This window comes from Dreissena polymorpha, chromosome 16 (genome assembly GCF_020536995.1).
Source record: "Dreissena polymorpha isolate Duluth1 chromosome 16, UMN_Dpol_1.0, whole genome shotgun sequence".
Lineage (NCBI taxonomy): Eukaryota > Metazoa > Mollusca > Bivalvia > Myida > Dreissenidae > Dreissena > Dreissena polymorpha.
The window spans coordinates 25133084-25148724 of NC_068370.1; the positions used below are offsets into that span (position 1 = coordinate 25133084).

Genomic DNA, 15641 nt, shown 5'->3' on the forward strand with positions numbered 1-15641 from the left:
ATTTTGAATCAAACTTAGCATTAAGCAACACTATCTACATCCTTCTTCATATAGAGCCTGATATCAATATTCTTTATTATAAGAATGGATTGGTGAATACGACCAAACTTAATAAATAATGTTGATATTGCACAAAGTTTGGATTACATTTCAAGGTAAGTACATTTGTTCTTTTAGTTTCACACATACTTAAGTTAGAAACATTCCTGATTTTTTTAATCAATAAATCTCTGTCCAAACCTACGAACTAGCCAGACACAAAGATCATTTGTATACATTCAAAATTCAATTACATTCAATATTTCCACCGTTCGGGATTGTAAAAATATTTAAAATCTGTTTTTACAAATCACTCCAGGCATGTATTTAGCCACTTTCCACTTCAGTCACAGGTGACGGTTACATTATTATTATTTTACAGCAAAAAAAATTTGTTCATTTACACAACCTTACTTGGCAGTGGGGAAGAGACTTTTCACTTTATGCAATTCAGATTCGTTATCGAAGGTCATCATCTCGACATTTGCCTTGGCTGCAAATCTAATCATGGAGGACTGCTTGCAAGGGTTAGCGTAGATGATGCGTGAGGGACACACACCCATGGACAGCACTTTCTGGATCTCGGCCTGTGAACATGAAGGGATGAGAGAGTAAGAATACCGGGGCCCAGTATTCACCAAACAACTCTTAAACTTCAGTCTAAGAAGAAAGAAAATTATTGTACTGTAGGTTTCCACGTGGGTAGGTGTGAAAGGGGGTCATTTTGCACTTCGTAATTGGCAGATGTTATTGAGTAATATGTGTCACGACTTGTTAAGACGCTAATTTGAGACACTAATTCACACTTGAGAACGTGAAGATATGCAATTGCATTTTGTGTGTATAAATATTGAACGTTCAACAGTGGTGTACCTCAACAACTGTATCCCTATCTCCCATGCGACATTCAAATTTACCGGTAATGCCCATGCTTTCCCAGAGGAAAAATCACATGATGTACACTAATTCTTATTTTCTAACGCAGGGCAAGAATATAATTATGAGTTTTGATCTATAATTCTGAATACTCATTTTTTTTTTTTTTGGGGGTGCATGTATACTTAATATTGCTCATGGATATACTTCCCAATAACAACAAAAAAATGTTTAATTTGTGATCATTAAAAACACACAATACCATATTCAAGTAACATTTATTACAATTGAGTTCTTTAGCGTATTTACAAAACATCAAACAATAAATCTGCGTTGGACTGAGATGTATAAATCATCAGGACCCAACATTAATAGCACACAAAAGAACTGCCAACAGAAAGGTTTCATTCAATAGTACTTGGCTACAAAGACTTGAGTGCATGTTTGATCAAACAGAAAAGCACTTCTCCCACCCAGTTTCACCAGTAGTAACTGGTTTAAACCAACTACAGAGCTGTTTACTCGCATCTTAGATATTGTATGAGATACAGAACATGGTTTTCCAGTACTTTCCCCATGTTAAAAGCATAACAGAGAAAATCTACTTTCACATGAAACATTTCATTGTGAGTCATATAATTCAATGGCAAAGTTATTTTCCCAAAGGAATAAATCAATAAACACAATGACTAATCTTTATTTAGATTTGCGCAGTTGCTAAGTGACAAGCCAAGCATGTTATGGTTTTGATAAAAAAATATTTACCTTGCTCTGGGAAAAGGGGGCTTAATTCAATGACATAGTGTCATCACAGATTAGCCCGTGCAGTCTGCACAGGCTTATCTGGGACAAGCCATTCAGCCTAGACAGGATTTTTGTATAATTAAAATCTCCTTTCAACAACAACAAAATCCATAAAAATGGAAAGCGTTGTCCCTGGATCAGGGGTCTCTGCCTGGTCTGGGGGAACAGTACCTGCACCCTCAGAAGGGGGAAAATTAGCGTAGTTTGTTTAAAAAGGAGGATTTTCCACCAACTAATATATGAATACAAAATATATACGTTTTGCATCATTTATTGGTTTGTATTATCTTCTTACTGTCAATACAGTTTCAAACTAAAAAACATTTAAACTCATTACATGTTGGGTGGGGTAATCACATCGAAGAATCGATAATTGTTTGGCTGTCAATTTCAGTACGAGACAGTGTCTCGTTTTCATTACATTTCGGAAGCGGTAAGAACGTCGAGGTATCGACACATTGTTGATTTTCATTTAATTTGCCAAGTTCTGTCTCGTCATCGATTTCATTACCGGTACTTTTAATCTGACTAAGTGTTTTCAATAAATTTCAATTTTCTTGCATGAATTATAAATGGTTTTCGTAATTTTCTTTCCATGATTTTTTATTATGCGACATGACAAAAAAAAAGACCAAATGTATCCATATATAAGCTTTGGTTCCCAAATAATCACTGGCCTTTCAGCTATTTTCGTTAATGCTGTATTTAAAACTATGTGTTGTTATAGAATCAGAAACGGGTACCAGTTAAAGCAGGTGCGCGGAAAGTTTACACAGCACTAAGAAATTTTTTGTTTTATCCAAGGGGGAATTTTCGTCTGAAATGGGGGAAAAATATATACTTTTTGAGTATTTCGGCCCCCAAAAATTGCAGATCGAGACCCCTGTGGTTTGCTGTGTGAATTACCCAGGCTAGTTTGCGACGTTATTTTACCCTAATACATTAAGCCCAGTATTCCAAGAGCATGGCTAAAATATTTCAGCTTTTTCATTCAATAACTTGTTTTAAGATTTCTTTCTTCATACATAATTTAACAAGACTATTGCCAAGCAATATATGTCCCCTACCGGCTCCACCATTGTCAGAAATTCCACCATTGTCAGATTTTTGTGTGTTTTTGTTTCCATAGCAACCAGAATTTTTGACGTAGGAACGAAATGAAATGACGTGCATAATGTCCATATTGCCATCTATCCATGTTTCAAGTTTCATGAACAAATATTCAGAACTTTAAAAGTTATCGCAGGATCACGAAAAGTGTGACAGACAGACTGACTGACAGAGCAAAAACCATAAGTCCCCTCCGGTGAAACCGGTAGGGGGACTAACAATGCTGTTTGTTGTTTTTGAAAGAATATACATATCACCTTTTAAAACCAATATAAATGTTACTAGGCACACAGACATTCCCAAAAGTGTCGGACCGTCGGACCTGACATACGTTTTAAAGACAGGTCCGATTAAAAATGCCATGTTACCGGTCCAATGTCCGGGAAATAATTCAAGAAGAAAAGTTGATTTATTTTATAGAATTCGTTCCAGTGTGCAATCATTTGAGAACGAATATTCCTGGGCATTCCGGAAATTTGCGCTTGGTACCAATTTCGTCCGGTCTTTTTTTTATCGATTTCTAATTGGTTAGTGGCTGGCAAAGAATGAACGGTAAGTGACGAAACCTCTTCGCTACTTTCCGAAAAATCTTACGATTCTGCGAAATGCTGCTTATGTCCACAACTTGAAATTTTAAGTGATCTATTTATAGCAATGTTAAGCACTGCAGTAGCATATTGTAAAGCAATATGTTAACCGAATTATATATTGATTACATATTTGCTAGGTTACTGGTTACATTTTCTACAAACGATATGTATAAAGCACATTTTATCATATGTGCAAAACATGTACATGTTTTCAGACTGTCGTATTTGGATACAGTATGATTCGTCAATTTTAATTTATTTTTTCGACGTTCTTTATTTATAACACTTTTATAGAATGACGATACACATGCGGTGATAGGGATGGTATGGTTTATAATATTTCGCATTGTAGTCACCGGAAATTGCAACTAGAAATACTACAAAAAGTACAATAAGCTAGGTCACGGTGGTGTCCCCCATAGAGACTCAGCCCTTAATCCCCGTTGGGGTCCTGCACTCCCAGGCCCCTAGCTTAATTTTCCAGATTTCAAATTTGGGTCAATTGACACCCCTGGATTTAAGAAAACAAATATGTAACCATACAACTTATCGTCTTAGGAAAACAACCAACACTTAGTTTTAATGGAGCATTTGAGTTGTTGCCGAACAACATAACACTTAACTTCGCAAATATATAAATACGATATATATGTTTGTACATTGATGTTTCGGTCCTATGAATCCCAGTACGGTCCTGCAAGTTATCTAAGACTACCAGACCGGATGTCCTGTGGACTTAAAATACTTTTGGGAATGTCTGGGCATATGTACTATGTATGTTAATATCTTTAGTGTTTAAAGCTGCTTTAATAGCAGGGGGTTTTTTTACTAAGAAAGTGACGCCGAATATATCATTTCCCCTCCAAAAATATAATTTTTCACCAAAATATAATATTTTACCCTCAAAGAAATGTTTTTTTTCTTTTGGGAAGTCGACACTTGTCCAATTTGTACCATGTACAACGATCTCGCTCTCTCTCTCTCTCTCCCGACGAACACTCATATCTGGGAATCCCAGTGATTCTATATATAGCTCTTAAATTACGTCATGGAAACTGGGCAACTAATCGTATTCATCATGTGACTATTTTACTGGATTGCGGTCTTGCGCGAGAAGGGTGTTTCGTCAATTAATTACCGGAAACCAGTCGAATTTTCATCCGGGTTATGTGAAAGCCAATATATAAACGTTAAAACAGGAAAAAGTCTCACAATTTGCGTTCATACACGAACAAAATAAAATGTCGGACTCGGAAAATATTAATTGTGTTGACGCATTTTTTAAGAATGAATCATCAAAAACCGTTGAAACCCAGCAGGATTCGGAGGTACATGTAATCAACATCGATTAATACTGTCGGATTATTGTAATAGTGAAAGTAGACAATCGGCAGCTGCCGCACCTTTCCCTTCCAATACTTTAGCAGATCTAGATCGTCAACCCATTCATCATGAAATTGAAATCATAATATTGACATCGTTCCCCGGCCCCAGTTGAAAACATTTCCCATTATTAGATCTACACCTGCAACTTTATTTAGGACTTTGACTTTAATATCATACTTGTTCATGTTTTTAAGAACAAAAAGGTCAGAGACATGCCTCTTTTTCTTAAAAAAAAAACCCCCTGAAGTCTGTAGGTGAGTTATAGACATTGAAATGAACAGTTTTTATATTTTCCCCAAATATGTCTCTTTCGCGCTCGATTTTCCCCTTTTACGCAGCGTCTTCCCCTTTTTCTAAAAAAAACCCCTGAATAGTCATTTGAATCACTTGAAAAAAACAACAACTGTAATCACAAGTTGAAAACATAGCGTAACTTCAACACAAGCAGTGTTTTTTCATTTGGGTTCGAAATCCGCTTATCCCAATTGAAAAAGTATCTATTTTCTCCCTAAATGTAGCTAAAATTCCCAATGGAAGGTTTCCAAAAAAGTTTTTTTCTCTCAATATTTTGTTTAACTCCCATCCATAAACATTCAACCTTAGTAAATAAAATACTAAAACACTTGCATTCTCAATTTTGAAGCATTTTTTAGCACAACATCACTAATTTCCAAATTTTATTCAAAACGACGCAAATTTTCCCTATCCAAAGGGACCCGGCCCCATTCCCAAAATGGTGAAAAAACCACACTGACAAGTCTCACTCTGAGAAAGGGGACTTAACCCTTCACCACTTAGACACTTAATTTGACGCATTTGTAGGCCCTGAGAAAGTTAAATTTTATTAAAGACTTTTCTTATTAGATTCAAATTTTAAAGGCTTCATTTACAACCCTTATATACTGATGAGGAAAAAACAGCATTAAACCTGAACAGACTTGCTTGTGAGTGGGAAAGGGTTAAAGTGATATAATGGGCATCTAACAGTTTATAGGAGTCAATCGCAACTGTTGTTTATTTTTGGTGTTTTCACTTCATAAACATTTATATTTGTTGATGCAGCGTCAAGATACTAAATCAATATCCCGGTAAGAGAAAAATAATGCATTTGAATATCAACCGTACTTTCGTTTGACAACTGATCATGCATGTACGATGTGAACCTAAATTTAGTTTCAGTGCAGATTCGTTCATACGACACAAAGACACAATTTTGTTTTACGGATCATTTTGGCTTAGAGGACCGGGTGAGTCATGTAAAATATCGAAAATAAAATATATTTTTAATAAACAACTGGTAGCAAAATGAGTTGCAGATAATTGGTCAGTAACCACATTTTAACTAACTTTTTTGACCTGTTAATTCTTTTCAGCTCCATTCAACCAAATGCCCATAATATCACTTTAATGTATGCGTTGAGTGTTTTCACTAATTAACCACTGCCTCTGGACAGGCTTACCATGGACAACAATTTACACTTTTGTTCATTTTTGTGTTCAAGCGAAGTATCTTTTAAACTAAATCCAGTCTAGCGGGAAAGCATCTGCTTTGATAAGCCTGTGTGGACTGCACATGCTAATCTAGGACATGATTTTACACAAATGCATTTAGCCGTGTTCTTCAAGAGCTAAGCTCATATCCATGGGTGAAAGTTGAAAATTTTCTAAAACCTGAAAATTTTGCTGGGGGTCTTGGGGGCCGCTAGGGCCCCCAGGTAGGTCCAGGGCAAAGCCCTGGTGGGGGGGCCTGGGGGGCGAAGCCCCCCGAAGCTGCAGGAATTTAGCTTTTTGGAAACCATTTTTAGTAAGGAAAAAGTACTTCTCATGATACTTCAAAAGACCATCTAGTGATACCAAAATTACATTAATTTTGAAATGTAACAGAAAATTTTTACCAAAAGTTGAAATTCCTTGTCTCTGGGAATGCTTCTTTGGTCTTAATGTTTTAAGTCATCAGATGCAGATGAACTAAACTGAGTATATAGGAAGAAATTAGTTTTGACATGACATTTTCATATTTTGTGTTCTATAAAGTTCCCTAAATGACTAAGCTGAATAAACCCATTATTCCTTTTAAAAGTTTATGTCTGGTCAAATTAGAAAGCATCAACAGAGGACAATATTGAAAAGATAAGCACTATGACAAAACATTCGTTATTAGAAGTTGCCAGATAAAAATGTGTTCAGAAAAATAAGTTAAGGTATTTTATTCAAATAAGCCCTCTATGGCAAAATTGCTTTCACAAATTTGCACTTCTATAATTTTATGATTTGTACAAGCATCAGCAGATCGTAATTGGTGATTACAAAAATAACAATTTCATTTTAAATTATTAGAAAACATTTCTTAATTCCACTGCTACAGGAATACATACCGTACATTCGCGGCCATAAGTCTACCTCGGCCATAAGTCGAGGGGTATAATGTGGCTAGAAAAACTTGGTTTTTTGCCTTGACTCTGCCATAAGTCGGGGGGTAAATTTCCTCAATATCTCGGACATGATTAAGTGAAGTTTTAGTCATGGTTCTGAGGGCTTTTGTACCGGCAGTTGACATTTTTTGGGATATTAATAATAAGAATATATTTTAAACGATACATTCAACGTTTCAATTACTAATTATCACGAAAAATATATTTTATTGTTCAAAATCATAATAACATATCATTTATTATTTCGAACTTAATATATATTTCACAAATTAAAATTATTATCCCATTTAATGTAATAACTTTCAGCGTTTATATTATGAGCAGATGTTTTTGTATTCAAATGTTAGTGCTATTGATGTGAAAATTCTGTAAAATCTTGAACGCAGAAATTCATTATATGGTCAAAATAATTGTAACTTGCTCTCAAATAATCAACAACGCTTTTGCCATTATGCGTGAAACACGTGAATTTACCAACACTCGCATCGCTCGCTATATTCGTAAATCACGAGATACCCGAGGAAAATTTTCTGCATTCTGGAAAAACGTCTTATCTAATAATACTTAGCAGATAATCGAAAGTAATTGTGTATTTAATATGTCCAATTACACTTTTTAATAATCCAGGTGAGTGCGTAATATTATTATAATCAAACAATGAATGCAATTTTCACTCAGATAAGATCTATTTATTTACGAAACGATTATGCATTAATAGTGGGACAGTTTTGTGAATAAATCAACGAAACCACACCTTCATCCAATCAAAAAATATACCATGTGAAGTTGAACAATAGCGATTGGTTAAAGGCGTATCCAACGATCGAGTAATTTTTTTGATTGGTCAGAAGTAGTTTGTAGCAGAACCGTTGTGCATATCATTAACGGATAACTATTTCAGGCGTAACGCAATAAAGACAAATGATTGAAAGGATGCCAACATCGAGGTACTTGAACTGGCGCCTGCTATCTATAGGGTGCCTACCCCCCCCCCCCCCAGAATTTCTCAACGGATTTACGCGATTTGAAAAAATGACCTCGACGGCCATCCAAAAACCGGAATTCCGGGTTAACCCGGAAAACTTTCACCCATGCATATCATGTATTCGCAAATAGAACAGACCTTGCTTGCACAGTCAAAGTTGGCTCCCAGATCAGCAAGGATTTGCAGGACAGCGGAGTCGTCATTGCATTTGACCGCTGCAAGCATAGAAACACTGAGTTTGTTGCTGCATTTTGAAGACAAACCTTAACGATTCCTTTGCTGTACAAATGTTACAGTCAAAACTAAAACTCATAGCAATATTCAAATATAAAAGTCTTTGATTGAAATCAGATTACAAGAAATGCAAGCTTAAGGACAAATGAAAACACAACATATCAAATTAAAAATTAACCAGTGCATGTCTTAGACACACTTTTGATACAAAGTTTCGGGTGTTTCAGAAGACTGGATACATGCAATTGAAGACAGTGTGTGCAGAAAACCTACCGTAGAACGGTTTGACGCGTGGAATCTTTCTCACCCAGTTGTTGTACTTGTGGACTATGTCACCAAGGTTTCCAATGATCAGTGACTCGTCACCCCCCTAAGAAACAAAACAAACATGAGAACTAAAAACTGAAAATGTCTGCAATATATGAAATATAAATAATATACCTTTCATAAATATGATACTTCTTGCAGTATATTAAGTTTACCACGTCTTAAACCGAAAGAAAAACTTTGATTGTCAGAGGGGATAAGTTAGACGTTGAGCTTGAAACTTTGGTAAGTAATATGGAAGGTTACAAAAAGGCCAAAAACTTCAGTGTTGTTTGCTATTTCTAAATTGCAGGGGCGTGACTTAGGCACCCCATCAGGGGAGGAAAATGCCTCACAGATTCACAGATTTAAACTAAACTCTTCATTTGTTTATAGATTCATCAACAATTCAAAATGAATAACAGTTAACATTCAAAGAGACTAAATCAGCTGAAAATAGGAGAAATCACACCCCTGAAATAGCTATCATTAAATTCCATTCAACCAACCTTACAAAAGACTTATGTGTTTTATAATCACCAAGAAAGTTACCACTGTCTGTTGGTCTGGTAGGATCATCCGAGAACTGGAAACAATAATCTCATTAGGCATGGTGTTTATAGCCAACTCAAAACAGACAGCCCATAGTGGGGTAACCTGTTTAAATGTCAAGTAAATGATGAATGACAACTTAAACTACATGTACTGGTACTTAAAACTTTTAAACTGCAACGCTAATGCAAAACAATGCAAATATCAACAAGCTCACACAGTTTATACCAAGTGTCAGAGACATTTATTTGATCTGACAACATATGGTTTACTATGTTCAAATGAACCAGTTCAATTAAGTCTAAAGCTGCATAACTGATCAAGCTGTTGAACTTATTTACAAGAATGACACACTTTAAGCTATATATACATGGATGTATAATAAACAAGCTGATTGGCTATGACCCACCTCGAGTTTAGCGTGAGCAACATGTGTTTCAATGATGGAGTGGGTAGAATGGCCACTCTGATGAATATCAACAGCCTGGTTTCCTAGGTACTGCTTCATGATTTCTTCTTTTTTTTGTTTAAAGTTTACAGGAATTTAGTAGCACAAATAAGAATGGTTATATAAACACTCTGAAACGAGAAGAAAGAAAAAAATATTACATTTTATGTTGTTTAATCAGCGATTTTCCTCCTTCTTTATAAAGTACCGGTAAACGGTACTTTCCCAATCGAACGAAAATTCCCAAATTCCCAAAACGGTACTTTCCCAATCAAGCGAAAATTCCCAAATTCCCAATCGGCATCTGGAAAAATCCCAATCAGCGTCCGAATTTTTTCTCAAAACGATAGAAAGTTTCGTAAAAAACCAACTTTCGGCGAGCGAACAAAGAAAATCGTATAGTTGTGTGTAACCACGCGCTCGATTAATTTCGGGTTTTATTATTCAGCGCATTCAATCAATAGAGTTGTTACTGTTTCCGGTTCTTTTGCCAGGCAGCCAGCGTACTGTTTTACGTCGGTTTGTAACCTTATCGCAGTTTGAAATGAGTCATAATAGCAAATATTATGCCAAAAAACCAATCGGAACCATCTATCACAGGACACATTGACAGCAATAATGATGCTGTGCAGGGAGGGATGCAAGCAACTGAGTGATGATCAAACATCAAAGATTGTTGAAATTTTCACAAAAATGAAAGAGAGAGACATTGCTTTAAAAGAGATTAAAACAACTAGTAATTGATTTGGTGTGTTCTTTATAATATTTTGTTATTTATATAAACTTTATAACTTAATGGTCATTAAGGCATGCCTGCAAATGATTATTTAAATGGGTATGTTCAATTAAGTATGAACTGTATGATGTATTCAATAAGACCCAAACTTCACGACGCGATTTTCCCAATTTCAGGATTTCACGACTCGATTTTTCCCAATTTTGAGGTTTTCACGACTCAATTTTTCCCAATCGGACCGGTACGGGTACTTTTCCCAATTGGACAAGGAAAATCGCTGTTTAATATTAGTAGGGAAATGTAAGGGATATAAAATCAATAATTTGTCTTTTAGCCCATAATATTGCTTACAATTATTGTAAGGTTTTATAACATAGATCTATGAGCAAATTCACAGTGAATAACATCACAGGAACAGGAATGCAATTAATTATTTCTTTTATATAAAACATAACAAGAGTATGTCAAGGCCTGTCTACCTGCTAATATATGAATAAGTGAACATTAATGATCAGGAAGCCAGTTGTATTTTGAATGCCAAAATAAGAACTCTTTATATCTGCTGCTGAAGAACAGGTCAATTGTAATAATGGTAATGGTAAAAATTGTAAACTACATGTATGTATGCCCTATCCAACCAAATAAAAATATGAGGTAACAAGAAACTGTTATTAATAGCACTGCATCGTGCTCAGGCAATGAATAACAATACATTTTTTGAGCTCTGTTCTTACAATGAGAGCTAGCAATACACATTTTACAGTTTAATAATAAATAATTAAACAGAAGACAGCCTAACAAAAAGGTTTACAATTATAGACTTCCTGAATAATGAGTGCAATACAATTTTATGGGCCATTAACATGCTTAAAAGATTTTAGTTCCCCATCTCAACTAGCTACAGATTGCATGTATGGCTGGAGTTTATTAAATGTAGCCTAGGCAGGGGTTTTTTTTACTAAGAAAGTGACGCCGATAATCGGCGTCTTCCCCTACCAGAATTTTTCCCCTAAAACTACCATTTCCCCTCCAAAAATGTAATTTTTCACCAAAACATAATATTTTACCCTCAAAGAAATGTTTTTTTTCTTTCTTTTGGGAAGTCGACACTTATCCTATTTGTACCATGTACAACGATCTCGCTCTCTCTCTCTCCCGACGAACACTCAAGTCTGGGAATCCCAGTGATTCTATATATAGCTCTTATATTACGTCATGGAAACCGGGCAACTAATCGTATTAATCATGTGACTATTTTACTGGATTCCGGTCTTGCACGAGAAGGGTGATTCGTCAATTAATTACCGGAAACCAGCCGAGTTTTCATCCGGGTTATGTGAAAGCCAAGATGGGTATAAACGTTAAAACAGAAAAAAAGTCTCACAATTGGCGTTCATACACGAACAAAATAAAACTTTCGGACTCGGAAAATATTCATTGCGTTGACGCATTTTTTAAGAATGAATCATCAAAAACCGTTGAAACCCAGCAGGATTCGGAGGTACATGTAATCAACATAGATTAATACTGTCGGATTATTGTGAAAGTGAAAGTAGACAATCGGCAGCTGCCGCACCTTTCCCTTCCAATACTGTAGCAGATCTAGATCGTCAACCCATTCATCATGAAATTGAAATCACAATATTGAAATCGTTCCCCAGCCCCAGTTGAAAACATTTCCCATTATAAGATCTACCCCTGCAACTTTATTTAGGACTTTGACTTTAATATCATACTTGTTCATGTGTTTAAGAACAAAAAGGTCAGAGACATGTCTCTTTTTCTAAAAAAAACCTGAAGTCTGTAGGCGAGTTATAGACATTGAAATGATCAGTTTTTATTTTTTCCCCAAATATGTCTTTTTCGCGCTCGATTTTCCCCTTTTACCCAGCGTCTTCCCCTTTTTCTAAAAAAAACCCCTGCTAGGTAGAAAGCACTGTTACTCATGCACTGTTAGCCCAGAACAAGAGCAAAGCAGATCTTGTAGGAAAGAATAAACATGAAGCAATAGACGTTACACCTGGATGTAAACAGTGTTGATAGTAACACATAGTGATACATCATACCCAGTATAAAAAGGGTTGTATTGTTATTGTTATTACTTTTTAAAACTTGTTGAGTCTATTGCAATACCAGAAGGTTTACTCTGCAGGTGACAAATCCCAAAAGCTCATGTCCTACAATACAAGTGACAAAATCTGAAGTTTAAATATGTATTTTTTACCTTATAAAGACTTTTTTCATTGTATTAAATTCCTTTTCCAAAAGTATATATATATATATATGCCGAACCTAGAACTCTAATGTTTTTTTCATGCACATTCATTTTCTGTATAATGACCATTCTCACAGCAGGAAAAAAGCCCTATATTTATGAATGCTCTGTATATTATTCCAAGTACATGTACTGCTGTAAACAGTACATATTTGGTAACTAATGCAGGAACATGTAGCAGCCATCCTTTGATTTAACCATAGGCCTTGATAAGGAAGATAATGGCTTTCATTTATTCATAAACATTATACATCATATCAGCCCCTTGTTATTGTATGTCTCACACTTTTTAAGGACGAGGGCATGTGTTTGCAGGACGTGTCAAAAGTGTAAGGCGCTGCCTGGTCCTGCAAGACTAAACATTATTGAAATATTCTTGTCCCCTGCCCTCTTTGCCTATAGCCATTTTCAAAGTGCTGCTGAGCAGGAAAAGGGCCAACCAAAGCCATAATGGATAATATATAAGGGATAATTTACCTGGCCAGTGAGGACACTTGCTGTCGGCAGGTGTTAGCTGGGGTCCCAAGGCGGCTCTTTGTTGAAGTTAAGCTGTCTCAACGGAACGTACCCGTCTGGGCAACGCAAGTGGCTGAACCGCCTCCCCTGCAAACAGAAATGGGAGAATTGGGCTTAAAGTTGCTGAACTACCTCCCCTGCAGACAGAAATTGGACAATGGGGCTTAAGGTGGCTGAACCGCCTCCCCTGCAAACAGAAATGGGCAAATAGGGCTGAACTGCCTGCACCGCATCCCCTGCAAACAGAAATGGGAGAATGGGGCTTAAAGTGGCTGAACTGCCTCCCCTGCAAACAGAAATGGGAGAAAATGATTAATTATCTCCCTTCAAAGCTTTTTACTTGCCTTGGATTTGTTTTTTCACCTTTGACCTTGAAGGATGACCTTGATGTTTCACCACTCAAAATGTGCAGCTCCACGAGATACACATGCATGCCAAATATCAAGTTGCTATCTTCAGTATTGCAAAAGTTATGAACAAGGTTAAAGTTTTGACGCCGCTTTGAAGCCATATATTTGACTTTTGACCTTGAAGGATGACCTTGACCTTTCACCACTTAATATGTACAGCTCCATGAAATACACATGCATGCCAAATATCAAGTTTCTATCTTCAATATTGCAAAAGTTATCAAACTTTAACCAAGGTTAAAGTTTTGGGACACAAACAATGAATGAATGTAAGACAGACAGGCCAAAAAACAATATACCCCTAATCTTTCGATACGGGGGCATAAAAAAACGGTTTCAAAAACAGTCTTCCCAAAATAAGCAGTTATCAGTGGGGTTTTTTCAGTTATTGGGGAAAGGGGTCAGGTCACCTGAGGTTGGGGGGGGGGGTTCACGCATAAAAGGGGAAATTTCAATGCTTAGCAAGTTCCCCAAGCCTGTTTCTGTGTGGTGCGCAAAGCAGGTTGAGCAAACTAACCAGTCTTTCAACACTGCCGGCATTTGAAGAAGACTGACTCAGTTGTGCTTGTTTAAACAGAATATCAATTTTTTTAAAGTTAAAACAGATTTTTTGTCTTTTTTTTCCAGATAGCTTTTGCTGTTGTGAGACATGGTGGAATACGTACAGTTTGCGGTAAAGGAGTAAAGGCTAAAAGAAAGTAAACACGCATGCGGCAGTTCAGGAAAATTATAGTAAATAAATTCGTAACGAAAGACGTATTTAAATGAGGTATTGATTTAAATTGAATTACACTTCCAAGAGGGAAATTTTTCAAATATTTGGGGGAAAAATATATACTCTCAGTGCTCCAGCTAGGATTTGAAAAGGGCAGGGAAGGCTTTTTTGTCAAAAGGGCACTTTTGATGCCAGTATTTTGCCAAAAGGGCACTTTCCAGCGCGATGGCGTATGTGGAATGCTTTCTGTTGCATGTTAATTTATATGTTATTAATAATTGTTAGAATATATTATTCCTATTATTATTATTTACCATTCAAATATAATGTCTACAATGAGGAATAAATTAATTACAATGTTGTAATAAGAGATTTATTAATTATCATTTGTAAAAAAAAAGGGGGGCCCTAGGTTTGTTAAACCAGATAATAACAAGGTAAAATTGGATTATTAAAGTTAAACAGGTAAGGCATTCTTAAGTGTACATATTTCGGAAATGTATAGTATTCGGATAAACAGTAAAAGATATACTAGATGTTCTATGCATTACGATTGTGTTTTGTTACAAAACAGTCATAGGGATGATCCACGTTAGCGTTACCGATCGCCAAAATCGCCATTGGCGATTACAATTCCTGGCTGGCGATTAAAAATGAGATTTTCATGAAATTGGCGATTGAAAAAAAAGACCCTATGCTTTACAAATGCACACTCTAAATGCCTGTTTTCAGACCGTATAAAACGCCAGAAACATCGCCAAGATTACACAATCATTACCCTTACCGGAAAGACCCCAGGGGATAATGACGACGGCCTAGGTCGATAATCCACATGGCTAATGTCTTAAGTGGTCATGCTTTACACTGCGACCAGACTTTTCGAGAATTTGGGTTACTTGGAGATTTACGTGATAATCACTGAAGCGTGCCGTGTAATGGCCTATGCTCTAGATGTTACGATTCAACGCCATCGAATCGACCAGTACGGAATTGTCATTTAATCAGATGGGCAGAGTTAGGCCAAAAAAAAAAATAGTCTTGGTTCAGGGAACCCGACGGACCCTATTTTTTGCCCCCGACCCTAACGATTTTTTGGTCCATGGAAAAAAATCTGATGGCGAAAATGCTAAAATCTCGTAAATTTTCATTGAAAACAGCCACCATTTAAACCTGGATTGGTTTTCTATATTTTTCTCTTTGTTTCAATGAAAGTGTTCGCAATTTGAA

At 36.2% G+C, this 15641-nt stretch overlaps 1 protein-coding gene across 3 annotated transcripts in view; it reads right to left on the reverse strand.

Moving 5' to 3' along the window:
• LOC127862257 (ornithine decarboxylase 1-like) overlaps positions 1–15641 on the reverse strand; it is a 30514-nt gene that overhangs the window by 10872 nt on the left and 4001 nt on the right. Inside the window, exons 2-6 of one of the 3 annotated variants that reach the window (XM_052401316.1) lie at positions 13251–13376; positions 9724–9891; positions 8730–8826; positions 8361–8437; positions 454–626 (exon numbers count right to left, since the gene is read on the reverse strand). In XM_052401316.1, the coding sequence (XP_052257276.1) occupies positions 454–626; positions 8361–8437; positions 8730–8826; positions 9724–9822 (446 nt within the window). In that variant the 5' untranslated portion in view covers positions 9823–9891; positions 13251–13376. Of the gene's footprint in view, positions 1–453; positions 627–8360; positions 8438–8729; positions 8827–9314; positions 9349–9723; positions 9894–13250; positions 13377–15641 lie in introns of those variants that run through there. The other 2 variants (XM_052401317.1, XM_052401319.1) reach the window with 2 other exon arrangements.